Genomic DNA, 15,334 nt, shown 5'->3' on the forward strand with positions numbered 1-15,334 from the left:
CCAAAAAATGATCCTGTTTCACTTACTATTCATTTTCTTGCTGTATGGTTAATCTCTAGGTATATTAGTCATTAGATAAGTTTATTGATTTTCTTTCATATGATTAATTTTAAGGAGAGTTATTTCATTTCCATTATCACTATACAAAATACATTAATAAACACCAGTGCACTCTTTACTTCTTTTCAGCAAGCTCTAAAGAGAAACTAGTTTCTTTTTGAGTCAATTTGTGGTACTATATTAACTTCTTGGGCAGAACCCTTTCTTTTAGAGTGATAGTTTCTTTTGACCAAAATGCAAACTTTCTTTGAGAAATCAACTATTCTTCTAAATTTTAATTTCACTTCCATATATGGTGAACTGCACATCCATTCCTACGCTATATTTTTAACACTAAAGAAAGAAAATTACCACTTCTCTCTTTTCTAAGCATTTCCTGAAATATTGGGATATTGCTAGTAAAATTCAGTTGTTCTAGATCAGTGGATACCGGAACAGAGAGGAGGTATTTCTTACCTGATAATGTGTGTGCGTTCCGATTCTGCTAATCCAGAAATCCAATCGCATTTGTTGAAAATCATCCTTAGTTGTTATTTGTTAGGGAGGTCAACTCCCTATTTTAGTTGTTTTCTGAAATTCAGTCCCTAGATGTGCTTTAGATAGGTTAGAACTTTTACCTCTTTCAGAACACTGCTAAAGAAGTTTCAACTGGAACATAGTCTGAAGAAGCACTGAGAGCAAAAAAAATTCAGAGTGGTGATTGGCCACCTCTGTTTGATTGACAGGTTGCAGGGAGAAACCCATTCGTTCTGGATTAATGGAACTGGAAAACAGAAAACAATTATCAGGTAAAAAAAACCTTTTCTTTAACCTTTGAAATTCACCATTTAAAAGACAAGTCAGGCCATCAAGGGAATTTATTACCAAAAAGAAAAAGATTTAGTGTCTTGTGAGCAATAATCTCTGGCTACTACTTCCAAGAGTTAACAAAACAAACAAACAACAAAAAAAATCGCTGCAGTTATGACACATTGTCAGCCTTTGCTGAAAGGGCTTGATTAAATGCAGATAAAATGGAATGTAAGGTGCAATTACATTGTAAATGTGGCTTAAAGACTTGAAGCAGAATTCTATGGGTGGGGGAAATTGATGTTTTATTTCCTGAATTGTGTCTGGTCTGTGTGTGCATAAAGAGAACACTTTGTTTTTCAAGGCTATTAATCTGGCACTTTTCATGATATTCACAAATTTTGTTACTGTACTCTGTTATACTTAATCTTCACTCCATTGGGATGTATACTTCTGCATCTCTTTAATCATAAAATTTGTAGTAATGGTAGTGACCACTTCTTTATATTTTAATAGCAACTTTTTGATTGTTGGTTAAATATATTTCAGATTGAAGGCCAAGGACATGGTGCAGTGTTTGACTGCAAATGCTCTCCTGATGGTCAGCATTTTGCATGCACAGACTCTCATGGACATCTTCTTATTTTTGGCTTTGGCTCCAGTAGTAAATATGACAAGGTAGTGTATGATGATTCTGTATCTTTTATTTTTTCCTGGTTATTTTGTTTTAAATCCATGGATGTTTAGGAGGTGTATTTCAGGAGTAGATGAGCATTGTTATGCTTTCAGCCTCAAGCTTGAAGAATCAATAATATTTTAAGTATTCTAGAGACTTAAGTTTTAGAGAGGAGGGTGAACACTGCAGTTGTTAAGTTCCTATTCTCTGTAGTAGACATTAGTTAATAATTAGATCTTATTTAACCATCTTTACATTTCAGAAGGAATAACTCTATGTAGCCTGCACGAGCAGTCTAGATAAGTAAATCTGAAGCCAGGATGGGAGAACTTGTCCATAGAGAGACTCTGAAATTATGTGAAATGTTTTATTTATATGGATAAAGTGCACTTACCTGGGGTATAAATCTGTGGCTTTCATGAGGTTCTCAAAAATACATTGCCTGCTGATGGTAGCTAATATTTTTAAATATTAAAGAGCTTATCTTAGTGATTAAAAGACCTAAAAATTGAATAGTTCGTAGAATTCCAAATCAATAAAATTTTGAAGCTATGGATTTGTCAGGCTTGAGTTCATATTAATAATTTTGTGTTATTTCAAAAAATCTAGAGAAAATGCTTATCAACTCTTGGAAAATCATGCCATGATTTAATTTTTGTGTCAACATTTATTGTATACTTAAAGGTTTTCTTAAATTGTATAAATGACTTCATTAGAGTTTAATTCAAAGAATAAATTCATTGAGTGATTTCCTTTTGCAAAATGCTAAAACAGGTAATTACTATGTTTAATAGTTTAAAAAATAAGATAATTCATGGTAGCTCAATGAAAGTAGAAGTACTGCTGAGTGATTTATACCTAGATTTGATTTTAACATTTAATTTGAAATTACACAACTTTATCATGTTAGTGTTTTATGTATACAGTCTTTTCCTTCTTCCAGAGAAAATTCAAAGTAGCTGCTTTTCTGGTCATAAAATTTAATGTAGAAGTATAATAAAGACTTACCATTAACTCAAGAAAAAGTATTGTTTTATGTTGTTGCTTAATACCATGATTTACATTAAGACATTGCCTTCCATTAGAAATTGATAATGATAAATTTTTATTTTTCCAATCTTTGTGGACCTTTTTTTTATAGATAGCAGATCAGATGTTCTTTCATAGTGATTATCGGCCCCTTATTCGTGATGCCAACAACTTTGTATTAGATGAACAGACTCAGCAAGCACCTCATCTCATGCCTCCCCCTTTTTTGGTTGATGTTGATGGTAATCCTCATCCATCAAGATATCAGAGATTAGTTCCTGGTCGTGAAAATTGCAGGGAGGAGCAACTTATCCCTCAAATGGGAGTAACTTCCTCAGGTAAAGGCTCATTTTCATAGATAGCCAAATTTTCCATTTCTAATCATATCTTGTAAAATTGCTAATTGGGTAAAGCTTTGTTACTGTTTTGAACAAATGAGAAGTAAAATTATTTTTCAAAATTTTTCTAAAATCCTTTAAACAGTTCTGAATTATATACTGCAAGATGATTAAGAAACATTGGAGAGTTAAAGCAATGATCTTGGTCATTTATTCATTCATCTTTGTGACACCTGGTAAACTGGTATTCAGTAGTGAATTTATCAGGTACAATCCTTGTTCTCATGGAGTAAGATTAATAAGCACAGTTATAAACAAATAGTTAAAACTTGTGATAAATGTTATTAAAGGGAATAATAGTATGATGTGAAAGAAAGAATAAGAATAGATACCTTATTCCTATTGAAGATTGTTTTAAGAAGTAATCAACTTCTAAAAATTTAAGGTAGGAATGAAAGTGTTGACAGCTGTTTTGGTGAAATAATAGAGTGTGAAAGTCCAATTAGTTGACGAATTAAAAGGGACTTGAAATGGAGACAAGGTCTGTAGACCTTCCCTTTTGACAAGAAATGTAGCACTAATTTATTAAGTGAAAGTAATAGAAGCCATTAAAAAAGAAGGTTAAACCAGTTTTGTAATTTAAGAATCTTTGTTATATTTTAGACTAGTATAATTTATGAAGGCACCTGGGTGGCTCAGTCAGTTAAGCGTCTGACTCTTGGTTTCAGCACAGGGTCACGATCTTACCGTTGTGGGATCAAGCCCTGAGTCTGGCTTCACACTCAGTGCCAAGTCTGCTTCAGAATTCTTTCTGCCACTCCCTCTGTCCATCCCTGCTTGTGCTCTCATTCTCTTTCTCTCAAATAGGTAAATAAATTTTTTTAAAAAGAAAAATTTAAGAAAATATTTTAAGTTCTGAACTCTGGCATAATGGACAAAATTTCTAAGTAGATGTAAAGGACACATAAGGGATGTAATATTTAACGAGTAACTTTTATATAACAAATTTAGATTCTATAAGCTGTGCAGAGAAACCAGTCTTATTGCATTCCAGAGGGCCCATCTCTTATTTTCCTTTAAGGATTGGGCATGAAATTGTAATGAGGATGAACATACTGGATAGGAAGGGCTGCTCTTGAAGGTGGTCATGCCCACTCAGGATGGAGGGTGAGGGGAAGCATTAGAAGAATAGACTCTGCTGCTACTTGCAGAGAATAGTACAGTTCAGCAGACCTGAAAGTCTGGAGTATGTGAAATTAAAATATCTTATACATGGACACAGCATGAACTCAAGGAATCTAAGAAGCAGGTTGTATTCAAGAAATCTAGTCAGGTATTCAGAGTAGAGAAGTCTCAATTAATAGAGAAGTCTTGATCATAGGACTGAAATTAAGATAAATGTCTTCAGTCTTTTAGAGGGGAAATGGAATCAGATCTTGCCCAGGTCTCAGAATAGGTTTCAGGCACGGGGAAATAAGGAAAGGACTCATTTATTAAAATATCAGTGCTATTTATAATAAATTAATAATAATAATAAATCAGTGCTATTTAATTATTGTGGCTATTACTTTCTCCTCCATTTAACCCATTTGTATATGACTTTCATAAATAATCTCATTTAATTTGTATGGTATCCTTATTCTAAAAGTTGAGAAAGTGAAAATTTAACAACATATCTCTTGTTTAAGTTAAAGTGTATGAAATCACAGGGACTCAAATGCAATTCTGACTCTTAGTCCATTGTTTGTTTTTCCATACTAAGCTGCCCTTACTGTAAAAAAGTGTAGATACTAGTTATTAGTATAGGACCACAAGAGAACCCTTAAGAATAATTATGGCTTCAAAGTGAGTCATAGAATTTGTAAGTGTTCTAGGTCACAGAATTTAGGGTAAAACATCATTTCTTTCATTATTTTTGATTTAGCCAAGTACAACACAGAACAGAAGAAAAACACTTGTTGAAAAAATCTTTAGCATTATTTGTAACTTTTTCTATTTGTAAATCTAGATCTGTAGATGATAGGTATTATGATAAGTCAGCTTGAATGCAGTTTTGTTGTATTTTTACATTTGTATTCGAGTAATACACTTTATGCCTCTTCAGTTATAACTTGAGCTATATCAGATTACTTCTTGATGTTCAGATATGAGATGTTTTCCCAGCAGCACAACAGGAAAGCATCCAGAGGCATTTTAACTTTTACCTCTGCTTTACCACTTTCTAGCTTTGTGACCGTGGACAACTTATCCCATTGAATTTTAGTTTTCTCTTATAAAATGAAATAACATTATGTGCTTAGTACATGTAATTTTCCCTTTCCTTATATTTTCTTCACTACTAATTCTTCATTTCAGAATGTTCTTTGTATCTTCTCTTCCCAGCCCACTCTAAAAGTCTGGTTTGATGAAACCATTTCTTCATTTCTTATATATCCACTTACCTACTATTAATTGCTCCTTTCTCTCATGGCAGTGCTTTCATGTCTCATACACTTTTTTTTTTTAATTCATTCAGCAGGATTGAACATTTTTATATGCCCACCATTGTGTTCAGATTAAGAATTAAAATATTAAATAAAGCAATCCATTCTTTTGCAGAACTAACTAGCGGGCTTCCTTTTTATATTGGGCTGAGTACTAAGACATATATATTGTTTGAGGAAATGAAAGAGAATAGCAACTAAGTCTTTCAGGGGTAGTCTAGAAAGATTTCACAGAGCAAGTATCAGAGAGATAAAAACCACGTTAGTTGGTGCTTGAAGGATGTTAGTGTTTTTTGCATTTATACTTCAGTTGGGAGTATTGTGGTTAAAACCTCCAAAAGCCTAAAGGTGTTTATCCTATTAGGAGAGCAGAAGAGTCCAATAGTCCCATATGACTGGTACAGGTGAAAGTTGATGCTGGAAAATTAGGGTGGGTTAAAACACACCAAGTTACTCCCTACCTCTGAGGCTTTGTTTCAACTCTTGGATTTTATCCGGAATATTCTTTTTCTTGCTCCTCACATGAATGACTAATTTTTCTTTTTCTTCCAGTCTTAATTCAAATGCTGCCTTCTTAAAAGGGGCATCTTCGACTTTTCTGACTTACCATAAGCAGTTCCCATCTCTTCTCCCCATTTTCTTTGTTATCATCTTTAACATTCTTCATAGTCTGCATTTATATAGGGTTTATTGTTCAGTTTTCCCATTAGAATGTTAGCTGCCTGAAGTCAAGGACCTTGATACCCTATTCACCACTGCATCCTTACTTCCCTGGTATATAGCTCCTAACACATAATAGACACTCAAGAATTTACTGAGTAAATGAAGCAGTAAAGGTTTTTTTGTTTTGTTTTGTTTTGTTTTTTTGAGAAAGTGGGTAATCAGATTTGCCTTTTTTCAAAGTAGCTGGTCTAAGAGAAATCCCACTTTTGCCATTTATTAGATATATGACATTGAGTAGTTATTTTGGTTTTCTCTTCTGTAAGTAGAGTTAATAATGTGTATCTAATTTATTACTGTGGGGTTAATATGAGTGCCTGAATCATAAGCACTTGGTAAACCTTATCACCTTGTCATTGTTTGTAATATATTGAGTTAGCATATTTCTGGTTGTGTGTGTATGTTTATTTTACTGCCATGATTTCAGGTTAATCGTTTTAGATATTTCTAGAGCTTGTACTCAAGATTTATGTTTAATTCTGGACGCAAAGTGATCTTAATTAGTAAAATGGTTTGACTAGTTGACTAAAGTGTCATTAGCATTTTATGTGGTATTATATAGGACTGAACCAAGTTTTAAGTCAGCAAGCAAACCAGGAGATCAGCCCATTGGACAGCATGATTCAAAGACTACAACAGGAGCAAGACCTGAGACGTTCTAGTGAAGCTGGTATCAGTAATACCAGCCGTTTAAGTAGAGGTAAGCAGTGATTGCTTTAAGTGAAATATTTAAAAATTGTAATAATTTAAACTCTGAACATTAAGAAGTGATTAAACAAATTATGACACATCCGTAAAATGAAACATTAGGCTGCCAGAATGATCGTTTTTAAAAATACATAATGCCTAAGAGAATGTTCATAATACAAGGTTTCAAACTGTAGATAATGAGTCTTTAAATATGTATATTCTTCCAGATTTCCAAGTACAAACATATAGAACCTAAAAAAATCTTTAAAAATAAATTTATTTATTAATGTGTGGAAATACATTCCACAGTCTCAAATATCTCACTGTCCTTATTGTCATGTATTATTTTCAGAGAAAAGTTAAAAGAAATTTATGAAGCATAAGTATTCTTGGGTTTTCTGTTTTTGCTTCTTACATAGTTTTCCCAAAATACAAAGCATTTTTTAAAAATTAATTACATGTCAGTTATTAATTTAATTTACATGTCAATTAATTTACATGTCAGTTCCACCAACAGTTATGATTCATTAGTTTATCAAATTAACTGCATAGCCATGTTTTGTTTTCATTAAATTTTCACCTATGGTTTGGTTCCCGATTTGGTAATTATTTGCCATAATATGAAGTTTCATGTATAAGATAATACAGATTTTGTTTTCCATTAAGCTAATGTTTCTATATAAATTCAGTCTATTAATTTTTCACTTAGGCTCTGTAAGTTCTACCTCAGAGGTTCATTCACCACCAAATGTAGGACTGAGGCGTAGTGGACAAATTGAAGGTGTACGGCAAATGCACAGCAATGCACCAAGAAGTGAAATAGCCACAGAGCGGGATCTAGTAGCTTGGAGTCGAAGGGTGGTGGTACCTGAGCTATCAGCCGGTGTAGCCAGGTAAGCGGAGTTGTGAAGTTCTATGTACCACCGTTGTTTATGTTTGTTTTGAATTTTAGCCTTCAAAGTACCTTTTCAAGTTTGTAATTTATTTTAAATTTATTTGAAGAGGTAGTATTTTAAACTAGTCATGACTCTGGAAGAAAATTAAGTTTTAGTCATGTCCTTTTCTAGAATAATTGATGTAAAAGATATGGCAGGGCCTGTGTTAAGGTGAGTTGCATGTTTTAATCTTAGTTTGTCTTGTTTAACTACATCTTAAAACAAATTTCATGAAGTTTGTTAAACTCTTTTAGAGATTTTACTAAGGATTTTTCTAGTTCTTTAACTTAAAAAGTAGTAATTGTATAATTTAAAAACACCTTGAACATGACTGTTTATGTAGGCTAGGCTTTTTGATTGGACAATACTTCAAATTTGTGTTAGGATTTAAGATTAATTATACAAATAATGTATAAATTTGAACAGTTACTTCATGTGATAACAGGTATACCCAGATGTCCTTAATAAAAAAATTAACTCATATTTTTAGTTAGATTTTTTTTTTAAGATTTTATTTATTTATTTATTTGAGAGAGAGGGAGAGTATGAGAGGGAGGAGGATCAGAGGAAGAAGCAGACTCCCTGCAGAGCAGGGAGCCCCATGCAGGACTCTTCCTGGGACTCCAGGATCATGACCTGAGCTGAAGGCAGTTGCCCAACCAACTGAGCCACCCAGGCACTCTTTAGTTAGATTTTTGTCTCTTTTTTTAATTTTAATGTTAAGATTTAAAGGGGGTTCAATAAGTAACATCCATCTTAACAATAGTTCTAAAGGAAGTGAACATACAAAAGAATGAGATATGAAATCAGAATGGAACTTTCTGTTATTGATACAAGTGTGAAGGATGTAGCTTTTATCTACATGAAAGTGTGTTCCTAGTCTGGAACCTCAAACAGGTAACACTAGATCATGTGGGGTTTGGGTCTTTAAAATGCAATAAAAAAATGTATACATTGCAAATAAGGGCATAGTACTGGGCCATATTAAGCTGGTTTTTCTTCCAGGGGATATCAGTTAATTAGTTCACTTCTTCCCCTGGAAGAGAGTGAGTAGAAGAGAGGCCAGGAGTGGGTTGCTAGTTGATAATGAAGGTCCCCCATACATGGAAGGAACTAGGAGGAGGGGAGAAGATTTGTATCTTTCCATATGTTCTTTACCTTTTTATATCCCTTTTTTATTGAGCTTAACCATTGAGCCAATGGTCAGGCAGGGCTATGACCATGACTTCAAAGGATATTTGACCTCCCTGGAGCTTTGCCCCCAATACTTAGTAGTCTTAACTTTGAGAATCTTCCTGGGCTATGCCCCACCTCTAGGTGGTTTACAGTTTGCCACTAGAAGGCTCTTATGTGGGTCAGACCTATTACATTAATTAAAATTAAATCCAGGGGTGCCTGGGTGGCTCAGTGGATGAAAGCCTCTCCCTTTGGCTCAGGTCATGATCCTGGGGTCCTGGGATCGAACCCCACATCAGAACTTTCTGCTCAGCGGGGAGCCTGCTTCCTTCTCTCTCTCTGCCTGCCTCTCTGCCTACTTGTGATCTGTGTCTGTCAAATAAATAAATAAAATCTTAAAAAAAAATTAAATCCAGTCACATTGATGGGATTCCAACAAATAATATATAAAGAAGTCTCTGAAGCTCAACAGGAGGAGTGTCTAGGTGGCTCAGTCAGTTAAGCACGTGCTTGCATCTCAGGTCATGACCTGGACTCAAGCCTCCTCATCAGGCTCCCTGCCCAACAGGGAGCCTGCTTCTCCCCTTCTCCCTCTCCATCTGCCTGCCGCTCCTGTCACTTGTGCTCTTTCTGCCTGCCTCAGATAAATAAATAAAATCTAAAAAAAATAAGGAAAAAAAAACCTCATTGGTAAGTTTAAAAATCCAGTCAGAAAATGAGCAAAAACACACAAACATGTCATCAAAGAGGATATGCAGATAGGAATTAAGTACATGAAAAGATACTTGACCTCATTAGCCATTATTGAAATACAAATTAAAACTGCCATGGAAATAATCTCTATATACCTATTAGAATGACCAAAATGGGGATGCCTGGGTGGCTCAGTTGGTTAAGCCACTGCCTTCAGCTCAGGTCATGATCCCGGGGTACTAGGATCGAGTCCCACAACCAGCTTCTTGCTCAGTGGGAAGTCTGTTTCTCCCTCTGCCTCTGCCTGCGACTCTGCCTGCTTATGCTCTCTCTCTCTCTTACAAATAAATAAACAAATAAATAAATAAAATCTTTAAGAAAAGGGGTGGGGAATGTGCCTGGGTGGCTCAGAGGGTTGTGCCTCTGCCTTCATGTCAGGTCATGATCTCAGGGCCCCACATTGGGCTCTCTGCTCAGCAGGAAGCCTGCTTCTCCCTCTCTCTGCCTACTTGTGATTTCTGTCAAATAAATAAAATCTTAAAAAAAAAAAAAAAAAAAGAATGACCAAAATATAGTGCCATCACCCAGTACTAAGGAGGGTGTAGAGAAACTGCATCACTGTTCATTACTGGTGGAAATGTAAAATATTGTGGCCACTCTGGAAAACAGGCACTTTCTTAAAAACTTAAATGTGTAACTACTATATTATTCATTAATTGCACTCTTGATCATTTATACCAAAGAAATGATAACTTACGTTTACACAAAAACCTGTACATAAGTGTATGGCAGCTTGATTTGTAATAGCCAATAACTAGAAACTACCCAGATATCCCTAATGAGTACATGGTTAAAGAGATTTAGCTATATCCACACCATGGAATACTACTCTGCAATAAAAGGAAACAACCTATTGATAAAATAGATTGAGTGAATCATGAGGAAATTACACTGAGTGAGAAACCAGTCTCAAAGGTTTACATACTTTAAGGACTATTCTTAAAATACCTATAAGAGGTAGAGAACAGGTTAGTAATTGCTAGACCTTGTGGAGAGGAAGGGTTGAGGGGGAAGAGAGAAAATTGGGGTTATAACTATGAAAAGTACACCATAAGGGATCATTTTGGTGATGGAAATATTCTGTATCTCACCTGGGATAATGGATACACAAACTTGCACATTGATAAACTTGAATAGAACTAAATACACATACACACATGAGTAGAAGTAAAACTGGTACTGAATAGTGTGGTGTGTCAATGTCAACATTCAGATTGTGATACTGTACTATAGTTTTACAAGATGCTACTATTCAGGAAAACTGGGTAAAGGAGACAAGGAAATTCTGTATTATTTTCTTAAAACTGTGTATCTACTGTTTCCAATAAAAAGTTTAATTTAAAAAAATTAAGGTGAAACAAAAATTAAATCAAGGCCCATTCTTTTCACAAGATTTAAATTTACGCAATTTCCATTGAGTTTTACTACCAGCTGTGTGAGAGATCTGCAATTAAGTGAAATGACATTAATATACTCTAGTAATAGAATATTAACACTGTAGTGTTCTTCCAAGTTTGAATATTAACTCCTTTCCAACTGAAATCTCCAGGGAAAAATTAAAGTTCAAAGATTAAATACCCCTACAGGTCAAAAACTTTAAAGTTATACGCAATTAAAGTAAAAAATAAAGTTCTCTCGCCCTTTTAAGTTTGGGTTCCATGAAATTAAAGTTCACAATTAATGGTCCTCAACTATTTCTGTTTTTCACTTTCAGCTCTATGCCTGGAATGAGTTGGAGGTTTTTCAGTAGCTGAAGCCAGAGAGAATATAGTTTTCATTGCAGAGAATATAGTTCTTTCAGGGTTTTAGAAGTTATAATTTAGCCTCAAGGTTCTCTGTGCGTTTTGTTAAGATTTTAGCTATCCGTGTGGCATAAGAGATTTATCACAGCCCACACTGACATAATTTTTTAAAAAAGTAAATCTAATTTCTAACCCTGAGAGAATTTACCTTAGGAATAACCATGTTCCCAGTACTGAATACTTGATTTGCCAGAGACCATAAACAGAAGCAGTAGTATCAAACTCAGATAGTTTGTCTCTCCAGTATTCTAGTCATTTAATGCCATTATGTCCAGAGTTAACAATCTATGCATTGAAACTCAGAAATGTTTATCACATGCCTCCATCCGATAAGAAAACATCAGGAGTAGCATTCCCTCTCTGACACCAAACATGCCTTTCCGAGTGAAATCAGTTGTAAAAAAAAAAGTCTAGATTAACATGTATGGCTTTTAATTCTCTTTCAGTAGGCAAGAAGAATGGAGAACTGCAAAGGGAGAAGAGGAAATAAAAACTTACAGATCAGAAGAGAAAAGAAAACACCTTACTGTTCCAAAAGAAAATAAAATACCCACTGTTGCAAAGGTAAATAGTAGTTACTTTTATACTTAATACTATGCCTCATAAGTATAGTAACTACTTTAAGGCCCTTTTATAATTAAAGATGTTAACATCATAAAAAGAATAATTAATGCAATAAAGTTGGTATAGTTAATTCTTGATTATCTTTTTAGGTTGTCTGTTACCACTTGAAACTTTTTATTTTACTGCCTTCTGGTATACCTTTTCCCCAAATGCCAACTGTTACATGTCCATTAAATGTAATAAATTATAAGCCTAAATAAGATCTTTTATGCCGCTTCCAGTCAGCGAATGGGAGAAGAATTAGGCACAAACAAGTCAGCTGCAAGAGATTGGGAGCAGGGGACAACAGTCGAAAAGACTGCTGCCTCGAGCAACTCCACAGTCTCGCTTTTATTAGATAGAAACAGGAACCAACAGAAGAGTCGATGAAGGTCAAACGTTAGTCATATGCCTTGTAGATAAACAAGGAAGGCAGAATATGTCTGTACAAGTAGTATAAAGTTTATAGTTGAACAAGCACATTCAGAGGACTTACTAAGTAGCCACAGGTGCTCTCAAGGGGGAAAGGGGAGATATCGGAAAAATGAAGCAGGTGGTGTTCCCCCCTGAGCAGGCCGGGCATTCCCAGCTGCTCGGCTTCCATGGAGCAGGTGGCATTCCACCTTGAGCGAGCCGGGCATCCCCAGCTGCTCAGTTTCTCAGTTTCAAGGCCGTATATCGTCCTCTCCCCCAGAGGCCTGTTGGAGTATCTGTTTTTCTTAAGGCTGTATCTAAATGTGCTTGGTAACTAGTAAAATTTCCAGGGGGTTATATTTTAAGTGATACATTGTTCTGAGGGGCAGTTGCACTTTTATTTTTTAGTTCTGCCATTGGTTGCAGACTCTAAAACAGCTATTTGGTTTTGGGTTTTTGTCCTTTTTCTTTTTTTCTATTTTGCACGTTAATATAGGTAAGTCAGCTATGCAACTCTAGATAATAGTTCTTATTTTCCCCATTAAAAGAAGTTGTTTCTATTAGTTTGCCTTGTTGGTTTCTCTGTCATCCTACTTTGGAGAAATTTTTGGATTTCATTTGGTTTATGCCCTAATCTGGGAAAGATGTGTATTTATCTCCTTGAGTGTGAAGGAATCATACTTACCAACTCCCATTCTTCTTTCTCAAACCACCTTAGTTTGAAAGTTTCAGAATTGAGGTAAACTACAGAGCGTCTTCATTTACCACTCTAAGCACCTGTCTAAGCACAGTCTAAGCACCTGTCTAAACAAAAAAATAACTGGTCTCTTAACCCTGCTTTGTTCTCCTTTCTCTTTCTATTTGAGTTCCTTAAACCTGTATATTGGTGTTCTTTTCTAGAGCTTTTTTATTTTGTGACTTTTCTTTTTAAAGGACTCAAGTAGTCCTTTGCTATCTTACATTTTTCTTTATTAAGGTTATGATACCCTGGGATCAGTAGGACCCCACAAAGGTTTCCATTAGTATAATCTGAGGTAATCTTTTATTTTCTGGGGGGTTTTTTGGTTGTTGCTGGTTGGTTGGTTCATTGGGGTTTTTTTCATGGTGACTGAGAAGCATACCCTTTTTTGGATCCTTTGCTCAGAATCCAAGGATATGGGGTATATAAACTCTTATAGTGATGGTGAGAGTTTGTATTGCTACCACTTTTTTGGATGGAACATGGTAATATCTATTAAAATTAAAAGAATATGCTTTTTTTAATCCAATAATGGTAATTTTCTTCAAGGTGTTTTTTTTATAGGAAAGTACTGATGTGAATGTATGTGTGTGTGTGTGTGTGTGTGTATATATATATATATATATATATATATCTGTACACTCAGATATTACAGTTTCTCTGGTAGCAACAACTAGAATGACTTTAGTGACCATTGGTGGAAGAGAGGTAGACTGTTGTGGTATCTGTTACCTAAGGAATATAATGCAGCTTTTTTTAACAAAACCAATTAGAACTCCATTGCCTTAGGGAAATGTTCATGATACATTTTTAAGTGGAAAAAAACAAGTAGAACAGTAATGTTTATGACCTTATTTTTTTTTTTTCAAGTTTTAAAAAAATAAAGAAAGGTTTGAAAACAAACCTATGGGTGTACAAATCATGAGATGGCCGTCTTTCATCCCGGAGTTGAAGTGTTTTTTTCTTCTAATAATAAAGATACTGTGCAGGTGGGAAGTATAAATTAATACAAAAACCGTTTAGAAAACAGTCATAATAGTAGTAGTTACACGATTTTTGGTAACAGGTTTGGTCCCCAAATTACAGTGGTTTAAATAAATGGGTGAAATATTTATCTCTGATGTAAAAGCCTCAGTCGGTTGATCCAGACACAGTATGATGATGCAGGTATTGAGAACTGAAGCTCTTCCCATTTTTCTGATTCTCTTGGGTGTGAACTTGAATTTCTGCCTCAAGATACCAGCTTTCTCATTTAAGGTTAAAGGATGGAGGGTCAAGTCAATAAGGAGAGTGCAGAGGGCGCACATATGCTCTATTGAGGGATATTCTTTGAAGTTACTCTGTAACATTGTGCCAAATATCCCATTGGCCAGAATTTTAGTCCTATGAAATTCTGACAAAGAAAATTTTTGTGTTTGTGCACAAAGAGGAGAACAGATGTTGGTTGACAGCCAGCTTTCCCTTCTACTGTATCATTGATGAAAGCATTAAAATCATGAATGTTCTTTAACATGGCATTTATCCTCAAGAAATATGAAATTGAGGAGAAAGCTTTACAAAATGGAACAAATTGCAATTTTTAATTAATGCATTTGAACTGTAGGTAAATATATTTATGTTAAATGAAAAAGCAGGTATTGTACATTACATTCTTCACATATTACTCAAAGTTTAAAGGTGTTTCCTTTTTATACCTTTACATAGATCCCAAAGTTTCTACAAAATTAGAAAGTCCTTTAGTAATTCTTTTAGAGAAAATCCAGGTGGAGTGAATCTTATATCCTTGTATGTGAAAATGTCTTTTATTTTACTTGGCTATTACTAGCAGCTGTTTAGACAAGAGTAGGGCTGAAGTGAGGGCAGGGTTGTAGTACAAGACTGGTTCCACAACCATAGAAGGAACTGGAGAGTGGAGATGGATGTAGGAACAGGGAATGGTTGAACCCAGGTTGCAGTATTATATAGGTCTTGAAGTACACACCCAGAATCTTTTTTAGGAGTACAAAGCAAGACTTAGATTTTTGCTCTTTTCACTCTCCTCCTCAGTGCATTAGCAGCACCCCAACACACTTGTGAAGCCAAACCATGATAGGAGGAATAAAACCACACTTGTAGATGGACTTAGAT

The 15,334-nt window shown here is 34.9% G+C and overlaps 1 protein-coding gene across 4 annotated transcripts in view; it reads left to right on the top strand.

Annotated features, from left to right (window-relative positions):
• Nucleotides 1-15,334, top strand: part of LOC122905214 (pleckstrin homology domain interacting protein) — a 134,521-nt gene that overhangs the window by 70,650 nt on the left and 48,537 nt on the right. For 3 of the 4 annotated variants that reach the window (XM_044246892.1, XM_044246881.1, XM_044246900.1), the window contains exons 16-20: nt 1,399-1,527; nt 2,667-2,892; nt 6,658-6,795; nt 7,495-7,678; nt 11,901-12,015. In XM_044246892.1, coding sequence (XP_044102827.1) covers nt 1,399-1,527; nt 2,667-2,892; nt 6,658-6,795; nt 7,495-7,678; nt 11,901-12,015 — 792 coding nt within the window. Of the gene's footprint in view, nt 1-1,398; nt 1,528-2,666; nt 2,893-6,657; nt 6,796-7,494; nt 7,679-11,897; nt 12,016-15,334 lie in introns of all 4 variants that reach the window. The other variant, XM_044246874.1, reaches the window with a different exon arrangement.

Source organism: Neovison vison, chromosome 1 (assembly GCF_020171115.1).
Source record: "Neovison vison isolate M4711 chromosome 1, ASM_NN_V1, whole genome shotgun sequence".
NCBI lineage: Eukaryota > Metazoa > Chordata > Mammalia > Carnivora > Mustelidae > Neogale > Neogale vison.